This window comes from Brachyhypopomus gauderio, chromosome 15 (genome assembly GCF_052324685.1).
Source record: "Brachyhypopomus gauderio isolate BG-103 chromosome 15, BGAUD_0.2, whole genome shotgun sequence".
NCBI classification, from domain to species: Eukaryota; Metazoa; Chordata; class Actinopteri; order Gymnotiformes; family Hypopomidae; genus Brachyhypopomus; species Brachyhypopomus gauderio.
Window position 1 is genome coordinate 3,859,071 of NC_135225.1, and position 23,026 is coordinate 3,882,096.

The 23,026-nt window shown below is 40.8% G+C and overlaps 1 protein-coding gene across 4 annotated transcripts; it reads left to right on the plus strand.

Moving 5' to 3' along the window:
* Positions 1–778: 778 nt before the first annotated feature.
* Positions 779–22,232, plus strand: ikzf1 (IKAROS family zinc finger 1 (Ikaros)). Of its 4 annotated transcripts, XM_076974532.1 has the most exons (8): positions 857–1,073; positions 6,382–6,435; positions 6,961–7,080; positions 12,966–13,238; positions 15,567–15,734; positions 15,913–16,038; positions 16,532–16,663; positions 20,891–22,230. In XM_076974532.1, exons 1-8 carry the CDS (start codon positions 929–931, stop codon positions 21,613–21,615), a joined length of 1,743 nt encoding a protein of 580 aa, XP_076830647.1. In that variant the 5' UTR covers positions 857–928; the 3' UTR covers positions 21,616–22,230. The 4 variants fall into 4 exon arrangements, with proteins under 4 accessions (XP_076830650.1, XP_076830648.1, XP_076830647.1 ...); XM_076974533.1 differs by lacking the exon at positions 16,532–16,663 and having other exon boundaries at positions 852–1,073; positions 20,891–22,231; XM_076974534.1 differs by lacking the exon at positions 12,966–13,238 and having other exon boundaries at positions 864–1,073; positions 20,891–22,229.
* The last annotated feature ends 794 nt before the right edge of the window (positions 22,233–23,026 follow it).

Sequence of the window (23,026 nt, forward strand, 5' to 3'; positions counted from 1 at the left end):
AGCACACTGATGTACAATTTGATTTTACTTTTAAAATTACAGAAAGGTATGTAGCTCACAGACTGATTGTAAAGACAGTGAACCCAGACAATGGTAAAATAAATAGAAATATAATATCTGTAGTGTATAGTTATTAATCAAAACAGCTGATGGTTAGATCGAGCTTTCTAGTGACTGCCTTTATAATACATTTTGACATAATTTTTAGTTGGTTTCAGGATATTATGGTTAAGAGACTACCAAACAAATGCTGTCTAACAAAAACACATAGTTATAAAGTTTGGGTGTTGAAAATAGGAGTTGTAATGTGCCAAGCAGTGAGTGTGTGTCAGTGGAGGGCATATATATGACACACCTCTTCTGAGCTGATCTTCAAGCTAAATCAGAAGAGCCTTGTGTGCAGCAGAATGTTATTCCCAATAAACTAAACTAACACACCAAATAGCATATTAAAACATATTAATCAATATAGCTATATATGTGTGTCATCCAGTAGGGAAAGGTCACTGTTGACAGTGTTTTTCTGTGAAGATTGTAGAGTAGACACAGTATGCAATAGTATCATTAGTGGCAAATCGGTTATAAAGTGCTTCATCGAAAGCCCATCTTGGTATGCTAAATTATTTAATATAAATCTGTTCGTATCATCGCCCACAGTATTGTTTGTAAAGCCAGGTAACAAGAGAATAGCTTCAGTGCAAGACGCCTGTCCCTCTGAGAGAAATAAATAAACAAATGAATGGTCCACTCTCCCTGGCCGCCTCATCCCATCTCATGCATGGCTGCCAGTGATGGTCTACTGGGTGTCAGGTTTTATTGGCACGACACAAAGCAAAGTGCCAAGCGCTGCCGCCTCGACTCCCTGACACACACTGCATCTGGAATAAAAGCTTGCAAAAATGTCTCGCACGAGCACAGAAAGCCAGCAATGTTAGGCTGGAAGGAGGAAGTGTGGTGGAGAGGGGAGGGACCGAGGGCAGAGTTCCCTAGTGCTGCCGCGGCGCTGCGAACTTCTGCACATGGAGCGGGGGACAGCTGGAAGAACTTCATATTACAAACTCAAGGAATAGCAGGTACAGTTCCTTCACCCGTGCTTCTCAACACAATCAGACGTAAGTCACTTTCACTCGAGGCTGAGATGAAGTTTTGAATTTTCCACTACGAAAATGAGAAAAGCTGGCATAATGGAAAAAAGACGAAATGTCCTAAAGCAGCAGGTGCACTAGAGTCGCTTAAATCCTCACAGGCGTGCAGAGTCGAGTTTAAAGGCGTGTGCAGGTAATTGCTCTGAGTGAATTAGCCTACCTTCTTATCAATAATAGCCCATCAGTCTACAGCTTTGTCTTTCTTTTGGAAAAGAACAAGAGAAAATTTCCCCCGGTTTTCCAGAGAGGAATATTGTCCTAATATTCAAATGGATGTTGGAATTAACGCGAGTTTATTTTCACTGTATACATAATCATTAAGCAACAAGTGTACAACATGTTTTCTTTATATTTGGTCATTATTATATACTAAGACGATGGCTGTCCGCTTCACTTTCGTAAGCTTCATGTGCTGAAGCACCTGTTGCTCTTTCCGCATGTGCTACTGAACATCCTTTATGAAAAACTACCACGATATTTCGCTAAAATGTATTTGCTTTAGGTCTAAATTTTATATAGCTTCTAATATGTGAATAATGTTTTACACATAACTTATTATATTTGCCTATATTCTCGAGTTTTAATAGTCTAAGCTATAGTTCTCCAAAATATAGCATAACTTATCTCATTTTTATCTTAAACAGCCAGACCAAACTAGTTATAGATATATAACAGCTTTTGAAAAGTATTATAGGTTTTAAAGGGTAAACTACTCAAAACTAATAAAAAACCATAAACGTAATCTGCATTTTTATTAAGGCATAGGAAATAACACAAATTTTGTCTCGGTACGTTTGTACTCATTGTAAGAACTTTTCACTGTAAGTTATATGGGATGTCAGAAGTGAAGTTTTCTACATGCTGTTGTGTTAAAATAACTTGTGGGCACGACGAATGAAAATATTTCACACATTTATTGAAGAAACATTTATGCCCATGGTAACTTCAGTCTCCGTCACAGGACTTCGAGAGGAAACACGAGTCACGGAACAACAGGCAAACTGCCTAAATGTTAGAAATCCGTTACCAAAGTTCACTGCTTTAAGTTAATCAAGAAATTTTAAAATACATGCCTTATATTTGTTCACTTAAATCTTTAACCAGAAAAATGGTAGTACCAACCTGTCGTTTTTCAAAGATGTGAAAAATTATTTTGACCATGGATATATTTGATCTCTGTATTATAGATGGTATAACGCAAAGGATCCAAACCAATAGTATACGTTTTTTTATTTACATAATAAGCGAAATAATATGTAGTCTGTTTAAATGCAGTTGGTTTCATGAATGCTACTTCTAAAAACCAATTTATGGAAAATAAAAGTATAAATAAGATCGGAGTTAATTAAGCATTGAGTGAGAGATAGATAGATAGATAGATAGATAGAGAGAGAGAGAGAGAGAGAGAGAGAGAGAGAGTACTGTACTGTACTGTATTAAGAGTTCTGCGTTGAATGCCAGTGTAGTGAAGTGTATCAAATGTAAATGAGGCTCCTAACGCTTCTTTAAAGGCGTTTTATTTCAGGGAAACATTCACTGTCAGTTCTTACACATCATCTCTGACAGGTGCCAATCACCCCATCAGCATTGTGTTGAAATCCCGCTTGACGCAAGACAAGTCGGTCAGTGGGTGCCAGGTTTGAAGAAGTTTTTCCTATATCGCTTTAATATGTGCCGTGGTTAATTGGAGACCATCGTAATTTTACCGGTTATAACAGCAGCCTGGCCATGTTAGCTCCTGTGTCACTTTTTAACTACTCACGTACTTTGGAAAAGTTGGAAAATGAATCAGCAGTTTGACACATATTAGCAACATGCATTAAAACAGGAAGAAAGTTTAATTGAATGACACTGGCCTATTTAAACAATTTCTAACAGATAAAATACAGTATTCCCAGGAGAAACAAAGCTTTCCATTAAAGACTGTAATTTTAAAAGCCAGTTTGCTTGGCATTAAAAATGCAGATATGAATGTATTGTCAGATGTCAGATTGTAAAGATGTTATGACAGATGCTATAAGTGACCTTTATTTACAAATCAGAGTGATAACTTGTTTTAAAGAAAAAATAAAAGTCAATATTTTATACATCTTCTATAATCTGAATCACCTATAAAAGTCCTTCAGGCGAAAAGTAAAATGAGACAGATTACTTTATGAATCCTGTGAAGCACACTGTTTGTTGTTTTAGGAGAAAGGAATATCCCTGATGTGTTATTCAACAGAGGAATTAAAAAATTAGGGAATTTACCAAGGATTTTTACATTAGCTTTAAATATTCCTTCGGCTTCCCCCAGAGGAAAAAATCCACAATTCAACTCCTACAGAAGATTTAATTTCTAAAAAGCAGTTTTGACAAATTTTTATGTAATTTAAGCTGGAGTCACATGAAACTGCTTGCTCCAAGTGTTGCTTAGGAAAGAGTTTCTCACCTCAGAATGTCTCTGACCTGAGCCGGGTCATTTTGACTGTTTAACGGTTTTGTAGTGCGTGTCTCCACCCTTCTCCTCTTGGGTTTGTTGTTTTCAAGCTTAATACCACATCTCTCTCTCTTTCTCTCTCTCTCACTCTCTCTCTCTCTCTCTCGCTCTCTCGATCTCTAGCTCACAAAAACACACTTGCCTATAAATACACATACACATTGACTTTCACAAAGATAACTGCACTATATCTACTGACTAAATTAGCTATTGAGAGTATTATATCGTAGTGTGTTCCTGTCCATTGCAACAAAGAACTCTAATTTGAAAGGGTAAAATTTTAATCATACTGCCAGACGGTTATATAAGAGCTTAATAATCTAAGTCTATGCTATCTTCATTATCTAGTCTATGGCAGACAGGTGAGAGCATTGTGGGTAATAGAGAGGGGTTGGTGTGTAATATCCCATAGAAGAAACTCAAAATATAACTATTGCATGTTAGTAACTTCACATTGCTGTTTTCCTACCATCTAAAACAGTCCTAATATTAAAATCCAATTTTAAATGAAGTCTTTGTTATATTTCATGTAAATTCTGAATTACATGGAATATACAGGGATTGTGGATTACTGTCTTACTGCCTGCGCCTTGTTACTCTCCTTTAAGTTTAAATGATAGGCAGCCATCAATCAATTAATTAAAATCAATTAATACTTCACTGCTTTTGTTCATTCAATGACCTAAATGTATGTGTTTGGCTGGGTTTGCCAACTACATGGTAATATTAATATCAATAGTAGGAAGATAGTTTTAAACTTCATTAATCAATGTTCATAGATCATTTAAATGCAATGTTCATCATTTAGGTCATTCTTTTACTTGTTTGGTTCATGTTACTGTTTATTGTCACATGATATTGTATGCCACATAAAATTAATTGTAACAGTCAAATAGTGTTTCAATCTTGCACTGATGTAATGTTCAGGATGAGTAAAAACATAATAATCCAGATGTTAGAAATTCACACTGAAAATGAGATTTTTCTAATACACTTCTGAACATTCATATATGTAAAAGTATTGACACATACGGACTTACTGCAGAACTGAAGTATGTGCCGACAAGTGAAAGTCCCCCCCCCCCCTCTTTTATTCAAACTATCATTATTTCCCATCACACCTGCTAGCCAGTAAAGGGGTGTGAGTGGATTCACACCTGTCTCCCTGCTCCAGATACACACAGAAAACTTTCCACAGTGTTCAGATCAGCAGATACAGCCAGTCCTGTTGGCAACTTCCATCATTGGTTATTACCCCTCATTCCCGAATGGCACACACCCACGCAAGGGCCCTTGGTCCAGTAACACACACCCGGCTCTCGCTGGGCTCCTGGGTGAACAATCCGGTGCGGGGTCGTCGTCCTCGGGAAGACCGAGGCGTCGCCACAGTCGAACGGCCGTTCGTTTCCCGCTGTTTGTCCTAAATGTGTGGAGCCATCTGTCAGTGAAAACAGGAAGGCCGAGGTTGCCCCTGCTCCCAGGGGCCCGCTTCAGCATGCTGGGCTATTTTCGGGAGCTTCACTTCTCCCTGTGTGGCTTCCTGGGCTAGGCGCGGGCCTCCAGCGGGAACGTCTTGAAGTGGCAGCACGCAGGCCGAGACAGTTGGGCCCATCTGCCGCGGGCCTGAGGGGCCCCTGCATTATTAATGGGGCCACGCACACTGCTGGCTCCTCAGAGAGGCAGGCCTGGCTTGAGGAAGGTCTGGCTCCTCACCACACTCCTCCTGTGGAAAAAAAAAACATCTCTCTCGCCCCCTCGGCCTGCCACAGTACTTCTTCTGCATGTCCACTTCTTGACACGTCTTTTTGTCCTATCCTTGAGCTTGCTTTCTCTGTCCCTGTCTTACGCATTTTTACTTTGACGGTTTCCACTCTTTCTCCTCCTATTCCCTCTCCACTTTACTTCCTCCTGTCTCGCTTGCGCTCTCTCTTTCATTTGCTCTTCTTCCTCTTTACTATCCTTGTCACCCCTCTTGCTTGGTCTCCGTCTCTCTCTCTCCCTCTCTCTCTCCCTCTCCCTCTCTCTCTCTCTCTCTCTCTCTCTCTCTCTCTCTCTCTCTCTCTCTCCCTCTTCACCTTTTGTTTCTGTCTATGGCTTGACCATGCAAGTATGTGTGAGAGAGCGAGAGATAGTGAGCGAGAGAGAGAGAGAGAGAGAGAGAGAGAGAGAGAGAGAGAGGGATGGGCTGCCGGGCTCACCCATGCATGCTCAGTAAATTAGAGTGAACACGGGTGCCAATCAGCTGGTACTGCCAGATACCCGCCTCCCCCATGACCCAGGGCCATCTAATTTTCTGCTTAATTTTGCTGCAGTCAGTTTGCATTTTTGGATGATTATGTGGTGGGAAATTAACAATAAATAACAAATGTGGTCTGAAAGCCTCCTCTTGAGTTCCCAACACCCACCCCTGGAAACCAGTATCCAGTTGCACGAGCACCCTCTCAGTCCACCCAGCCTGTCAGTTAGGGTAATGAAAGTGTCTGTAGTTCTTTGTAATGTAATGTGGAGGACAGTGGTGTCTGCTGCTGGAATGGGGGTGTTCTTGCAGGGCTGATGGAGACATACAAAGAAAAGGCATTCCCCCTGTAATCACTAACCGCCCTCTCTTAGAGACTTATATTTGCAACAGTAGGTGCTGATGAAACTGAAACACGTTTTCTCTGTTTCTATCCTGGTCCCCGCCCATGTGTCTGTGTCTGGCTGGTGCTGTCCGTCCTCACCCCGGGTCTCTTTCTCTCTTTCACTCATTCCTGTTAGAGTACCTGCAAAGGATGGAAACAGAAGAGGCACAGGAAATGTCCCAAATAGCAGGTAGAACGGCGCCTCGTGCACTCACAGCAGAGAGAGGTTGTGGTGGGCCTCACGAAACTCAGATCCTGCTCTGTGATGGTGACCTCAAAACAGATGTCAGATGGCTGAGTGACACCCAGATAGCTGATTTAATACGATTACAGCAAACACTTTTCCAGGATAGCAGTGAAAAAGGAAACGGAAGGTGTTTTCTAAGTGGAATATTGTTCAGAAGTCCTAACCAGGCTGAAACTGATGCGTCTAACAAAGATGTCTGAGACAGTTTCCTGCTTGCCATGTTCCACTGAATGCAATGTCATAGTGATGGTTACACGTTTAAAGCTGAGCACATCACAAAACAATAACTGCTCCTCACAGGGGAAAAAAAACACTGGTGTTTTTTATCTAAAACTATGAAGAAATGCAGTCTTGAGGATTTCAAAAACTGACAACCTTGATCAACAATAAAGCAGCAGTTCAGTTTGAACATGGAGGACGTGGCTTGCCTGTAGTTGTAGCTCATGTTGAGGCTCTCTGTCTGATCAGGGAGGGACAGCCCTACCAACAACGAGGGGGGTGAAGACCAAGAGGAGGCCATGCCTGTCCCAGAAGACCTCTCTGCCAGTACAGGCCTCCAGCACAACCACCGCAGTGACAAACCCACTGGTGAGTAAGTCAAGTGTGGCCACAGGTCAAATGCAACTACAGCACTGAGAAACATCGATTTAGAACAGCTTCAACAGCCTCAACAAGGCCAGGAAACAGTCAGTGTCTGATGTAGACCACAAAATCCATTGAACAATAAAACCAGAATTTAAAAAAGAATAATGTTGTGGATGGCACTCCTGTTCCAGAAATCCTGTCAGGCATCAAAATATCAAATTAAAAATTTTACCTTAAAATGCATTAATCAATTCTAGAATTAAAGTAATAAAGACCAACTCACAGAACACACTTATCTGACATTAAATATTGTTTTGGTAAACAAATGTGGCCATTACTCCAGTGAAGCTTGAGGTATTTTGCATGACAAGGCACATAGGCAAGCTCTTATCTGTGAGATGTATTCTTGCCTTTCTACCCTGTAAAACTCTGTACACCTGCAGTACTTGTGTAAACAGAATATAAAAACCATACTACAAAATAGCATTAGACCATGTTGAACTGTCTGTGAGGTTTATTTAAATCCTGATAGGAATGTCATTCCTAAGCACACAGGTTATTAGATTACAATGTGTCCCTGGTTCTCACAGAGAGAGAGAGAGAGAGAGAGAGAGAGAGAGAGAGAGAGAGAGAGAGAGAGAGAGAGAGAATTAAACAAACAAAAACAAATAAATGCTTACAACAGACCATACGTCTGTAGTGTAAAGTAAAACTCCTTACAGCAAAACATGTTGAGACTATGTAGATTCATTTTTATTGAAAATATATGCTGTACATTTATTCTTAAAAGTATATAACATAAATTTCCTTGTGGGCATCACAGTAGCAGAGTTCTACACAGCTTATAAACTTACTCATGAACCTTGCTTACATTATCCAACTCGTTTTGTTTAATTCAAAAACAAATTCTAAAATATATTGATTGGATTAACAAATTCTCAGAGTGGTGTACATTGATATTAGATCAAAGGTCAACAGAAAAAATGTTTAGTTTTCTTTTTACCCTAATAATGAAAAGGTGCAATTAAAATATACAATCTTAAGGTCTCTCTTCCACCTGACTGTACTATTCATTAACGTCAGATCACAAGTTTATTTATGAATGTTTGTACTTGTTTAGGTGCTTTTTGACAAGACTAGCAATGCAAAAGAGAATGGAAATGCAACTTTATGGAGATTTCATAAGACACTTCAGCGTACTGTGAATGTGTCCAAACGTGTCCATGTAAACGTGTCCAAACAATGGCTATGAGCACGAGAGTCTGAAGTAGGTTAACTAGACCCAAAAGCTGTGATGTGTGCAGTAGTGGCGCTGGCTAAGCTGAAGTTAGCAGATGGCCTGTTTAAAATCTTGATGTATTTTAGTTTGGAATTTTCCCCTTCAGTAGTTCCAGATTAGCTTGGACTGTGTGTGCCCCAAACACTTTGAAGCTGCAGTAATTTAAAGAGAAAAAAAAAATAAGATGTCAGAGGAAACTGAAATAGGATGTGCAAGAGTTTCCTAAGAAGAACTTGCCAGAACTCAGTTTCAACACTCACACAGGGAGATAAAATGTTCAGGAGCATCACCAGGCAAGCATCACTACACAAGCACACATATGTGTCCGCACCTGCGTTTTACCATGCTTTCACTTCAACTGCCGAGCTATTCACACACACACACACACACACACACACACACTCGGAGACACAGACACTACAGAAAGAAAGAGAGAGAAATAGATAGAGAGAGAGAGAACGTAGAAAGAGAGAGAGAGAGAGAGAGAGAGAGAGAGAGAGAGAGAGAGAGAGAGAGAGAGAGAGAGAGAGAGAGAGATGGAAACGTAAGGTAGCATTTCAGTAATATTCTACAATGACAAAGTTAGCCCAACATAGCATTGTTTATGAAGTTTCCAGAGATGTTCTACCATAGTTCTGGTTTTACAGTCAGTGGTTTGTATACCACTAGAAAATGTGGTTCCATACCACCAGAATGCCAGTTAGTTACCTGTTCACAAATGCATCAGCAATATCCTGTAGGGGGCTAGAATTAAGCACGTTGTTTGTGAGGTCATACAGCATGTATCAGAGGAACAAAATGTTGGAAAAACAGTTTCTTTATGCGACACTGGGCCAGACGCCCACTGATTAGTGTGTTTTATGGTTCCGAATGATACTTTCAGCACGACCATTAGTGTTTCAAATGCTCATCGTAATTTCATAATTTTTAGTGCTGGATCATTATTTAGCTCACAATCAGAAAATATTTATACAAAAAACATATATAACTCTGGCTGACATTTAATTCAAAACTAATTTATTAAATGTGAATGAGTCGATTTTGTGTGCCAGACATCTTAAACATCTAGTTGGTTTTAGCATTTTAGACAAGAAAGCTGAAACATTTTTTCTTAACAGATTTAAGGAGTGTTCGAGCTTACCTCCAGTTATCTCAGAACTTAACCATTGTTAGATGGAATCTTTTTATTCTAAAGTCTTTATTTTGCAGAATAATTGGTTTTAAACAGGATATTTGACAGAGGCTACAAATGATCTTAAATCTTGCCTTCAGTGAGTGTGTGAGCATGTGTGTGTGTGTGTGTGTGTGTGTGTGTGTGTATTCACTGTCCTTGAAGATGTAATCAGCTAGCGTGCGAGAGGATGTGACTATTATATCTTTGCAGTGCATCACTGCTTCTAACATTAAAGCTGAAACTTGGTAATGGAGCAGTTGCTATCTGTTCTGATCGTTTACTACTGGGCTGCGACGTGCTGTTTGATCAGGAGTGTGTTACTGAGACAGGAAGGAGAGAGCATCAGAGAAGAGAACTGATGCTACACGCTATATCTCCTCCCACTGCTTCAGACTCACTTCACACGGAGCTCCCAACGGCACGGTTCAGCCGCTGGCCAGAACCGTACTCTGTGTATGAAGAATTCACATTAGAATATGTCACATTCTTAAAGTTTAAATACACAAATATATCAAAGGATCAAAGATTCAAGTATCTACTTTCAATGTTGAGTCCAAGTCATAAGACACAAAACAACATTTACAAAGCGGCTAGCTGCTAAAACATTTAAAGAAAAGCAAAGGAGGGTTTTGGCATCGCATTTTAATGCCAGAAGCTTGTATGTCCTTACAGCACAACATCTACAGGATAGTGACCTGAGTTGAAGTGCTGTGCCTTGTTTTGCTTGCTGTTCGTTCAGCGTTAATGCTGCTGCTGCTCTACAGGCATACAAGTTCCTGAAAATGCAAAAGAAGCAGGACCTTTTTTGTCCTTATCAAAGCTGATGTGTATATACACACACACACACACACACACACACACACACACACACATACACACATTCACATACACACACACACCCATGGAACATGCACATGCATGCACACACACACACACACACACACACACACACACACACACACACACACATACACACATTCACACACACACACACACACACACACACATTCACACTGAGCAGAGCCGTGGTTAAGTGTGTGGCTCCACACCAAGCACAAAGCTATTTTCAGTTAGAGACGACATGAGCAGCACCCTGAGAGGAACATAGTTGACACCCAGTTTTACACACACGACTGCTGCATTTAGGCATCAGTCGTAGCCCACCATTAGTAGCCAATCTCCCACTGAAACGATACCGGGTCTCAGGCTAACTCTAAGATCACTTTCTGGGTTCATGAGCGTGTCCAGAGAGGAAAACATTTGAAAACAGAATGAAGTTCTCATCTATTCTAATGCATTACTCTTTGTTTGTCCTTGCCTGTGGCTTTTGACACTTGCTTCCCAAAAAGGGTAAATTAGGATGTGTGACAAACATTATATAAAGTAAAAGCTCCTCTTCCCATCCCTGGTTTAGTCACAACTTCCCCAAATCCATGAGAAACTTCAGCAAGCCAGTAAGACTAGTTCCCTCTGCCAGCCATAGGTCAACTACCCCTGGAGAGAGCACACAGGCCCTGCGGGTGACCCTCTGCACAGATGCACCAGGCCCAGGCAGAGATAACAGGGCATTCCCACTACAGAATTGCAGGACTTCAGTTAGATACTGAAAAGAAACTCTGAAGAAAAAAAAAATTTCTGTTGTGTGTCTTGGAATGACACGAGGGGTTGCTGACACAGTAACAACTTAATGGAACAGTGGAAAGTCCTCTCAGAATCAGACCAGTGAGAGTCTGGGTGTTGGTCAGCAGAGTTGACCATGCTGCCTGTCTCTTTTGGAGTGAGGCGTGTTTTGTTATCAGTATAGTGAGCTCACACTTTTTCGTCTTGGGACTGACACTTACTTAACTTCCTCTTGATCTTAGAATGACATGTTCCGTTTTGGTCACTCCCCACGACTGGTCTGAGGCCTTTTGCTGAGACGGATCTGGCGATTTTGGGCCGTCCGTCTTATTTTATGTAATATTTAAGAATCGTAAGGTAAAGTAAACGCATGGTTAGTCATACTGAGCAGATGTGTAAAATAAAGACGTCACTGCCGTGTGCTGTTTGCACAAATCATGTGACACAGTTGCTGATCCCTGTAGTGTGCATGAAAAAAAACCTTTGTGTCCCACAAAACACTGTTTCAGTTAGACTGCTTCACAATTCCCTGTACGTGCTTCCCTTTCTGTCACTTCTCCATAATTCTTGGCCTTTTTTTCGGTTGAGCAGGCTCTGTTACTGAAGCTTCCCCTTTCCCCATAGATTCCTATATTTCATTATTTCCACTTCTTCCTCTTCACTCTGTACAAGCTGAGGTAAAAGCATGGGGAAATCAGGCATGGCACCATGTTGACCACAGGAGCCAAACTCAGTGAGAACCATTTCAGCAGTGTGAAACCTACGTGATAAATGTCAACCTCACCCACCTATGCTTGTTTCTGGGTCACAGCAGCATCTGCTCTTAAAAAAAAGACCCTACACACAGACTGTATAATGGGTGAGCGGAGGTGTCCAAATAATTTTGAAATGTTCACCATGTTTTCCTTCAATGCTTTTGGGAAGCATACACGTGGCTTTTTTTTCCCATCATACAGCTCTGCATTAGCAATCCCCTTTGTGCTACATTATCTACATCTGTAAATATATCTCAACATGTTTTAGGTTTAAATATGTATTATTAGAAGTTAGAGTGTGTTTTAAACGCCCCGTGTTATTTTATAGCCTCTTGTCCTGAAGTCTCACGTATGTTAGCACTTGTGTGAGCTCGTTTGTATTTACCACGGTTTGTTGGTCTGGTTTACACCGCTGCACTCCACAGTTTCACAGTGTTTCCTGTGTCTCTGTTTCCTGTTTATCAGTCATTTGTTTCAGAGAAGTGTGATGGTGAGAAAGATGGTGCATGGAGTTTGAATTTCCCAATTCCTGAGTGAGCAAACTCATACAGGAGTTTACTGTTTGACTACCCAAGACAATAGCGCTAAAAGAACACAGTGCCCTTATTTCACACAGTTCCACAGCTCTTACACAGATATCCACATCTACAACTGTGCACATCTTGGTCAAATGCCATTCAGTTAGGGGTTCTAAGTTTTCTCTTTGGACAGTCCATACTGTAACATTTAAGGGGAATTTCTCTGTACTATTCCTAGAAGCCAAACTGCAGTATTATGTACATATAACCCATTTATCCTCAAGAATTACCTCTTCCTCTAACATTACAGCAGTCAGATGAGTCACAGGAGGAAACGTACTGCCAAAGCCTATAGCTTGAACATGAACCTTGAAGCCTCTGCCTTAGGTGATAAAGAATGCACTAGCTATGCTAGAACAAAGATGAGAGTGTCAGCAGCAGCTGTAGTCAGGGTGACCATCACTAAGCTGTAGTCAGGGTGACCATCACTAAGCTGTAGTCAGGGTGACCATCACTAAGGCCCCACTGCCCTCTTTTTCCAGCCTGCACTATAAAAGTTGAGGCTCGCAGTGACGAGGAGAACAGGCTGGACATGAATGGAGAGGAGGAAGAGTGTGTTGCCGAGGACTTGCGCATGCTCGATGGCTCCCCGGCCAAAGTGAACGGCTCCCACGCGGGCCCCGACAGCAAGCCGGCGGCCGCCTACCCCACGGCCGGGGGGATCCGCCTCCCCAACGGGAAGCTCAAGTGCGATATCTGTGGAATAGTTTGCATTGGGCCCAATGTGCTGATGGTGCACAAGCGAAGCCACACTGGTAAGCACAACTGCCATCTACTCTTCCCTCCCTTTACCGTCACCCACACCCATAGAGCAGAAGAGCTGACAGCGTGCAGCGCTAGGGTAGGATGCACAGAACATGCAAGATGCACCATGCACCAAAGAGAGCGAGAGCAGGTACACAGCGGCGTCAGACGGCCCGAGGCAGAGAGCACGAAGCGAGAACGATGTCGTTCCTTAGCCACTGCGCGTTTTTAAACATGCGACCGCAAAATTTGGCTTTGGTATTGCAGAGACAGGCAAAAAGGAAGAGGTTAGGACAAACAGTCTGATATAAGCCACTGCATAGGTGGAAAACATTAATAACTGGATAAGAATATCTTTGCACTACTGTGCAGCATTAGCACTGTTAATCGTATTAAGTTTACATCATGAGGCTCAAACGTTAATGTTTTACCCTCTTCATGATCATGAAAAGTTTGCCTAGTTTGTATTTTGTTGACATAGTCCTTTTAAGTTGGGGTTTTAAATGGGAAAAAAAATTATATCTGTGTATCTAAATTACACTTGAGGGCAACAGCAACAATTAGGCTGGAAGAAACCTCTACTAAATTAAAATTAGCAATGTATTATTTTTTTCTCTCTTACTCAAGATTGATATTCCATTGTAATGAACCCAAACCAGTGGCGGAGAACATTTTTCAAAAAGGCACTTAGCTTCTGTGCTTGAGAAGCTAATGAAACCCAAAATGGAAGAAAGGAATAGAAGACTAATGCAAATGCAAAAAGAACCTATAATAAAAGATATAATGAAGCGCTTCCTATTTAAATATAAATATTCGCTGGTGAGACTGTTCTTCTAAAATGCCTTTTTAATGAGTTTCTTTTTTTTCCTAGTTTTGCTGCTTCACTGGTGACTCTTATTTTATAGGGCTTTTGAAGAGAGGGTCGTATTAAACCCGTTCTCCGAGAATGCCACAACACGCGGAGAGGCTGGATATTGGTTTATTCCAGAGGCGCTGATCAGGAAGACTGGCTCTCAAACACAAAGTGTTTCCTTCACTTTATTTAAATGAGGTCTGCATTTGCATTGTGATGGGCCGCTCTTATTTTAGAGCCGAAGAAGAGGAAAAAATGAGATTTTCAGATCAAATTGACCCAGGCAGTGGTGCATTACGAAACTGGCAGGCAGAGTGTGAAAGGCTCTTGTTCGATCAGAGCGCCAGTCGGCGCGCGCCGGGGCAGGCTGAGCGCGCGGGGCAGGCTGAGCGCGCGAGGCGGAGAGTGGCGCTCTTCTGCGAGGTTCCGCTCGCGTGTTTGATTGAGCTTTGCCACGAGTCGCTCCGTTGTTGAGGATGTTGTAGCGTTGTGGAGCCGTGTAGGACAGTGACCCCGAATTCAAAGCGTAATAGTGCTTCCAAGAAGGAAGGCTTAGTCGAGATGAGTGTGTATATAGGACCGCAGTAATAATTCCAACACTCAGCATTCACATGGTCGTGAACCGTTTGCGTGCTTGTCCATGTAGTGCAAATGACAAACATGTGACACTTGATATATCTCCGTTTGATTGTATCGTACAGATTGTATCACTGTTTCCAGCTTCCTCCAGACAAACTATTATCCATCATTTACACTTGTTGATGGATGTTGTTTATTATTCATGATAATTATGAACATTGTTTGTTTTAATAATTATTATTAACTAGACAATTTATATAGAACTTATGATTTCACTCAAACAGTAAAAAAATATATCAATATGAACACAAATTACTAAAAATAATAAAAAGTAAACAACATTTCAACATTTATAAATAAAATTATGTGTTGTAGAAAATTAAAACATCAATATATACTACAAATAAAAAGAAACAACCTAAGGTTGAACTTTCAAAGCGTGCATATCACATTTTAAGACGCTGAAGTGCTCAGAACAGTTGCAGATACCGTTTTTTTAAACCTTTAAAAGTATTTTAAAGCAGTTTTAAAATGGAGACATTCAATCTAATGTAATATAGGAGAACATTCCTCTACTAAGGAATCCTTTCAGGAAAACCATCTCCTTGTACATCCAAGAAGTTACAGAGGAACTATCATGATGTGTTATTTATTTCCACTATTTACAGGACATAAAGAGGATGAAGAGCCATTTTATCAATATCTTTATTTAGCTTTAAAATGCTAGTACTAAATATACATCTAATTTGATTATATGAAACGGAAATGCCGTTGTTGTGCAAACGAACGCCATTTTGAACATTACACATGGCTTCCTAAGTAGAAAGCATGTGCACATGTGACGGTATCTGCCGGTGTGATCTACACTAGCTGATCATGTCCCTGCGCCCTTTTGCTCGTCTCTCAGGTGAAAGACCCTTCCAGTGTAGTCAGTGTGGTGCCTCCTTCACACAGAAGGGGAACCTGCTGCGACACATCAAGTTGCACTCGGGGGAGAAGCCCTTCAAGTGTCACCTGTGTAACTACGCCTGCCGCCGTAGAGATGCGCTCACCGGACACCTCCGCACGCACTCGGGTAATGCACAAGCTTCACAACCTCCGTCCCATGCAACGCCGCACTGTCTGAACCTGGTCCTGGAGACATTTAATAAATCCCACCTATTCAGAACCATTTTTTCAATATGACTAAAATGAACTAATGGTCTCCACTTCATGGTCTAATGGTCTTCATTGTGTTTTTGCGTTCGTCACAGTTGGTAAGCCCCACAAGTGTGCTTACTGTGGCCGCAGCTACAAACAGCGCAGCTCGCTGGAGGAACACAAAGAACGATGCCACAATTACCTGCAGTGCATGGGCCTGCAGAACAACATGTTTGCAGGTCAGTGCATGGGCCTGCAGGGAACAGCCGTCAACCTACAGGAGCCTCAGAAATAAGAGTGGACTCAGTTAAACTGGAATGAGTATTTTGTGAAAACAAGTCCTTTGTATTATGTAGGTACCGCATGGTTGGTGGCGGTTTTATTTATTGCTTGAATATACAGTTGATTAAAAGTTTTGAAATGTGACGGAACATTAAACTGATGCCCATTTGTTCACTGACTGAATGAAGAATATAACCTGCACATGAGGTTATTTCCTTGAAATGCTGCAAAAATATATTTTCTGCAGTGAAGATAAAAACACGAATGTAAGGAAAATACAAAATAATAATAAAACCTGAGAGGGGGACCAACAAAGTAAGTTTAGTTAAAAAAGGGGGGGGTTGATTTAAATACCAAAAGGTTAGAGGAGGCACACGAGTTATTTTATCAGACAGAATAGGTGCTTATATCTGAATCTTATACGTGGTTTCTCTGTCTTGCTTTTTATAGTGAAGGAAGAGAACAGCCAGAATGAGCAGAGGGAAGACTTTAACCCGGCAGCGTCTGAGAGAGCTTTGGTGCTAGACAGAATAGCTAGCAATGTAGCGAAGCGTAAGAGCTCTATGCCACAGAAGTTTGTGGGTAAGAGTTGCAGTCTGTTTTCTTTACGTGTAAAGGAAGTTGCCACACTTCAAAATGAGAGTTAAACATTCCATTCCAAAGTAAACATTCCAAAATCTGCATGTTACTCATTTGTAAACGCAGTTTATGGCAAATACATAAGAGTATAGAACCGTACTTTTATAATTCTGGAATACTATATACTACATTATTTCTTTAATGTAAATATATTTTCATAAATAAACCATTAAAACGTTTAAAAAAATCTAAATAAGAAAAGCAAATTATGCTTTAATTAGGGTTCACACACATAGTGTGGGAACCCTATTGTAATTGTTAGGATTTTTCTTTCTTCTTATTATTATTATTCTTTTGCCCATTTTTTGACCTAAAACGCATTGTGCAGCCTAGACCGTAAGGCCTAGAAACACCAAACTTGGCAAATTGATAATGTATGGTCCAAGGACCAGACTCAAGTACAGAGACCCACATTGGCCTGATGGTGGCGCTATAGCACACCATTTTGTCGTTTGGTCCATATCTCCCAATCCGTAAGTCATAGAAACAAAATTCCACTTTTTATGGATTCCTTGGCAAAATTCAATAGGACTATTCATATACAACCATTAAGCTCCGCCTACTTCGATTTTTTGCTAATTTGCATAATATGCAAAACCTATTTTTTTATACTAGTCCCTGGTTTTTTATCTGATCACCACAACCTTGGTGTCAAAATATTCACAAGAATCTCATTGTCAATGAATATCAACAAAACTGTGACATTGGTATACAGTCTGACTGTCACATGTCAATCAATAGCTCTGAGGCGTGGCTAAATTGACTTCAGCAGCTATATCTCAGCAATGCTTTGACCAATCTTCATGAAAATTTATCAGTTGTTAGGGCACATGACTCAGAGGTCACAGGTCAAAGCTGGCCATGATTGTTCAATAGGGGGCGCTATAACATGGGAAAAACGGTTTCTCAGAAACCATTAGTCACATCAAGCCAAAACTTTACAGCCATCATCAGGGGCCCAAGTGGTATCAAGGCACACAATGATGACATCATCACTCAAAAAACATGGCCGCCATATGCCAATTAATTTTAATTTGAATTAATTGGCCATTTGACAGACTTACCATAGGTACATACACATGAAACTGACATGGTATGTTCATGTACACACCCTCTAAGACATACTCATGTTAGAAGGGAATTGCACCACTAGGTGGCGCTATACTAGAAAATCCAGAATTTCTCCTACATATTTTCACTTATCAAGAAATGCTTGCACTCATATGATTGTATGCAGAATTCCTAGCAACTTTGTAATTACATGTGCTTTGCAAAAATGTACCACTTTTTCACTATTATCAAATATATATAACTTGTCATTTTCATACTAGTCCTAGCATTTTAACTCCATCACCTTTAAATCACACCTTGTAATACTCAGCAGACTCTGAAATGCTAAGATTAGGGAGAAAATCCTAAGGTTTTCACAAATTAATATTTTTCATATGCATCACAATGCTACCATCGTAACACATCAAATTCACAGTTCAATAACTACGCCATAGTATGTCTGATTGTTATGAAAATTGACATCCACATTCACATGACCATTGTGGTGTGATGTGCCAATTTTGAGCCAAATCCGTCCACAAACAGCTCTACAGTGAATATTTTCATTTTCCATACTGAGCTGTGCAGGGAGAAGACGAGAGCTGCTCAGCCCACACGCACGTGCCATTCTCGCACACGCTGCCCCCCTCCTCCACTCCCCCACCCTTCTAACACTTTACAACCCTTGGGCTCTCCCTCCTCCCTCTCTTTCACATGCACTCACAAAAACAAAGGCCTCTCTGGCCTATAGGTTTTACAAACACACTAATTCTAGCCATTACTACCAATTACCCAGTGACTAATATACAGATATTTAGCTTCTTTTTTTCCACACACCCTCACACAGGACTTCCTATATGCTTCATATATACATTTCTCTAGCCATTTCCAACACACTAACTGATATTTAGCTTCACTTTTCCATCCACACTCTCAACTCATGCCCTCTATACATCCTGAAATGACATAAGAGAGGACAGAGATATGTAATTCACATTTCACACACAACCTCTATATAACTGCATGCTTTACTTATCATCAAAGTCTTGTTATATACACATTCCTAGTGGCCTCCCTACTATGGGCACAACAGTGAGAACATGTCAGAGTAGGGATGAGAACATCATGAACAGGCAAAGATAAGAATATTTGTGTTATTTTATTGTATAGTAAGCCATCACTCTTTGGTTTGTTTGAGGTTCACATGTGACAGATTTTGTCAGCTAAATGAAAAGGGTTAAAGAGTGGGGTTTACATGTGGGGCATTAACAAGAGCTCTCCGGCTGCTATGTTCACAACTTCTGACAAATTCAGCCAAAGGTATATTTATTTGAGTAGGCCCCTGGGTCAGTGTGTCAGTGCTTTTAACCTAATCTCAGCATTTGATTTAGTTGTATGGTCTGAATCATTTTGCTAATATCTTCCACACTGTATGGCCTAGAAACAAAATTCTACTTCAGCTGTATTCCTTTGCTCAAGCTAACCAAAAAAGCCTCAAGAAGCCCTTACTGCATACATGAAAAAACACACAAACACACACATACAAAGCTAATCACAGCATTTGATTAACTTCTATGATCTGAATCATTTTGCCAATACATTTTATTTTGATCTTTTGGGCCTTTATTGCCTCAGTTGAATAAGACACGCACGTTTGCCATTCTCACACACGCTGTCCCCCTCCTCCACTCCCCCATGCTTCTAACATTTTAAAACCCTTGGGCTCTCCCTCCTCCCTCTCTCTCTTTCACATGCACTCACAAAAACAAAGGCCTCTCTGGCCTATAGGTTTCACATACACACTAATTCTAGCCATTACTACCAATTACCCAGTGACTAATATACAGATATTTAACTTCTTTTTTTCCACACACCCTCACACAGGACTTCCTATATGCTACATATATACATTTCTCTAGCCATTTCCAACACACTATCTGATATTTAGCTTCATTTTTCCATCCACACTCTCAACACATGCCCTCTATACATCCTGAAATGACATAAGAGAGGACAGAGACATGTAATTCACATTTCACACACAACCTCTAAATAACTGCATGCTTTACTTATCATCAAAGTCTTGTTAGATACACATTCCTAGTGGCCTCCCTACTAAGGGCACAACAGTGAGAACATGTCAGAGTAGGGATGAGAACATCATGAACAGGCAAAGATAAGAATATTTGTGTTATTTTATTGTATACTAAGCCATCACTCTTTGGTTTGTTTGAGATTCACATGTGACAGATTTTGTCAGCTAAATGAAAAGGGTTAAAGAGTGGGGTTTACATGTGGGGCATTAAGAAGAGCTCTCCTGCTGCTATGATCACAACTTCAGTCAAATTCAGCCAAAGGTATATTTATTTGACTAGGCCCCTGGGTCAGTGCTTTTAACCTAATCTCAGCATTTGATTTAGTTGTATGGTCTGAATTATTTTGCATATATCTTCCACACTGTATGGCCTAGAAACAAAATTCTACTTCAGCTGTATTCATTGGCTCAAGCCAACCAACAAAGCCCTTAATGCATACATGAAAAAACACACAAACACACACATACAAAGCTAATCACAGCATTTGATTAACTTCTATGATCTGAATCATTTTGCCAATACATTTTGTTTTGATCTTTTGGGCCTTTATTGCCCCAGTTGAATAATTTTTTGCAAATTACATTATCTGTCCATTTTTTGGACTGAAGTAGCTTCATATCACTTGTTGGTCTAAAAGACCCTTTGGGCTTTTTTGCCTTTTTTTGTGTGAACCCGCCAATCGCCGCTTGCGGCTATATTTACTATATTTTTTATTTTATTGTTGAATGAGATTGTTTTTCTTATATTATTCCTTGTTTTTAGCTAACATGGGCATTTTATTTTGGGATCCAAGTTTTTAATATAATTTTGCCCATCATCTTGGAACTCTCTTAGAACTCATAACTCATCAATTCAGAACTTATCAATAATCTAAGAGTACCATATATAAGTGAGAAAAAGGAAGTACACCCTCTACAAAGCTTTATTTTTGCATTAAATGGAGCATGAATAAATCCAGTGCAGCATCCTAATTCTCTCTCCTTCCCTCCCTCTCTATCCTTCCCTCCCTCTCTCCCTCTCTTAGGTGAGAAGCGCTTTGCTGATCTCTCCTTTGAAAGCTCGGGGGAGATGATGCAGCCTCATGTAATCGACCAGGCCATCAACAGCGCCATAAGCTACCTGGGAGCCGAGTCTCTACGGCCGCTGGTTCAGACCCCGCCTGGCTCCGCCTCCGACATGGTGGTCAGCCCCATGTACAACCTGCACAAGTCCCAACAAGCAGAAGGCAACGGCCTGTCGGCCAAAGACAGCGCGGCCGAGAACCTGCTCTTGCTCTCCAAGTCCAAATCGGCCTCGAGCGAGAAGGACGGCTCCCCCAGCCCCAGCGGCCAGGACTCCACCGACACCGAAAGCAACAACGAGGACCGCGCGGCCGGAGGCGGAGCTCCAACGGCAGCTACGGCGGGGCTCATCTACCTGACGAACCACATGGCGCCGGGCCTGAGGAACGGGGGCCTGCCCCTGGTGAAGGAGGAGCAGAGGCACTTCGAGGCCCTGCGTGCGGCAGGCATGGAGCTGGGGATGGGCGTGGCCACGGAGGGCTTCAAGGTGCTGAGCGGAGAGGGCGAGGAGGTGAGGGCGTACCGATGCCACCACTGCAGGGTTCTCTTCCTGGACCACGTCATGTACACCATCCACATGGGCTGCCACGGCTTCAGAGATCCCTTCGAGTGTAATCTGTGCGGCTATCGCAGTCAGGACCGATACGAGTTTTCCTCACACATCACACGTGGAGAACACCGCTACTGAGCACCCACCGGGATGTTGTTGACAGATACAAACATACAAGCTCCAGCGTCAACAACTATACACCACATACAAACTTTTTTTTACACATTGTCTGAACACTGTATGCATGTTTGAAGATTTAACCGATCTTTTAATTTAAAATACACTGATTATTGTAGAAAGATGTAAATAGAATTCACTGTCTTGTCTATTTTTCTACAATTGTGCGAGTTACCTTCCAAATGCAGGACACTGGCTTGAGTTGAAGGAGAAACATTGAACTGTTTTTGAAGACAAATACCCAAATCTAAATTAATCTTATGTTGTTTATTCTTTTGAGCCGTTTACGTCCAACTAAAAAAATAGTCCCATGTGCCTGCAAAGATATGTTGAAATGATGATTGTAAACGTTTTGCATCAGCAGTGTTGGAAGGTTATGTTATAACCTTACAGATATAGAACTGTAATCTTTGTGTATTATGAGCAGAAATACTTGGTCATTTATTTCTTTTAGATTTTGTTTGGTTTTTGTTATTTAAGTTTAGGTTTTAATTGTACTTTAAATGTGCAAAATAGCAACAGCATCTAAGTACATACATGCTTGCAAAATATCAATAAAAGATATTTTACATTGTGCAACATCTATCAGTGTGTCACATATGTATTTATCTTTACTAAATTTTTGTTTCAAATTAAGATCCATTTGGCAGTAAAAAGAAAACAGCTTCAACCTACTAACCAAGAAAATGTTTAAGAAATTCAAAATTGCATCAGACATTCCTTGCTTGTGTAAATAATTGACCTAAATGTCCATCAACCCCAGGAGGAGCAGCCTCCTGTCAGACAAAAACACTTGTAGGGAAAAATGATTGACACCCATATATGACTGAAAATGAATACACTTAAGTAAAAAAGTTTAAAATGTTAAATATATAAAAGAATAAATAATAGGAGAAATAGAAGACCAACCACAAGAAATAAGAACTTCATGAAAACGTTCCCCGTTACTGACATTCTTGGACATAATAATTTTAATCTTGTTTGAATATTAAGTTCCAAATAGAAATTGTTGAAAAAGGTTGTATGCTTATTCTGCAATAATGAACCTGGGCATCATACACTGAACAGCGCACTACAGGCACAGGGGCAGTGTGGTGAAAACACGTATACACTGTGAAAAAATGCATTTGATGGTGTTTTAAGAAACGCGGCTGGAATTTTCCAACATCCACTTGGCACTTGTTTAAGACACACCTGTTATGTCCATAATGAACATCAGATAGACCATGTCTGAGTGTGTGCACTCTGCCTGCTAAGAGAGGGACTAGAACATCAGTTCTATGGTGCCAGACACACACACACACACACACACACACACACACACACACACATCCAGATGGCTCCTGTGTGATTGGGTGGAAACGGGAAGCAG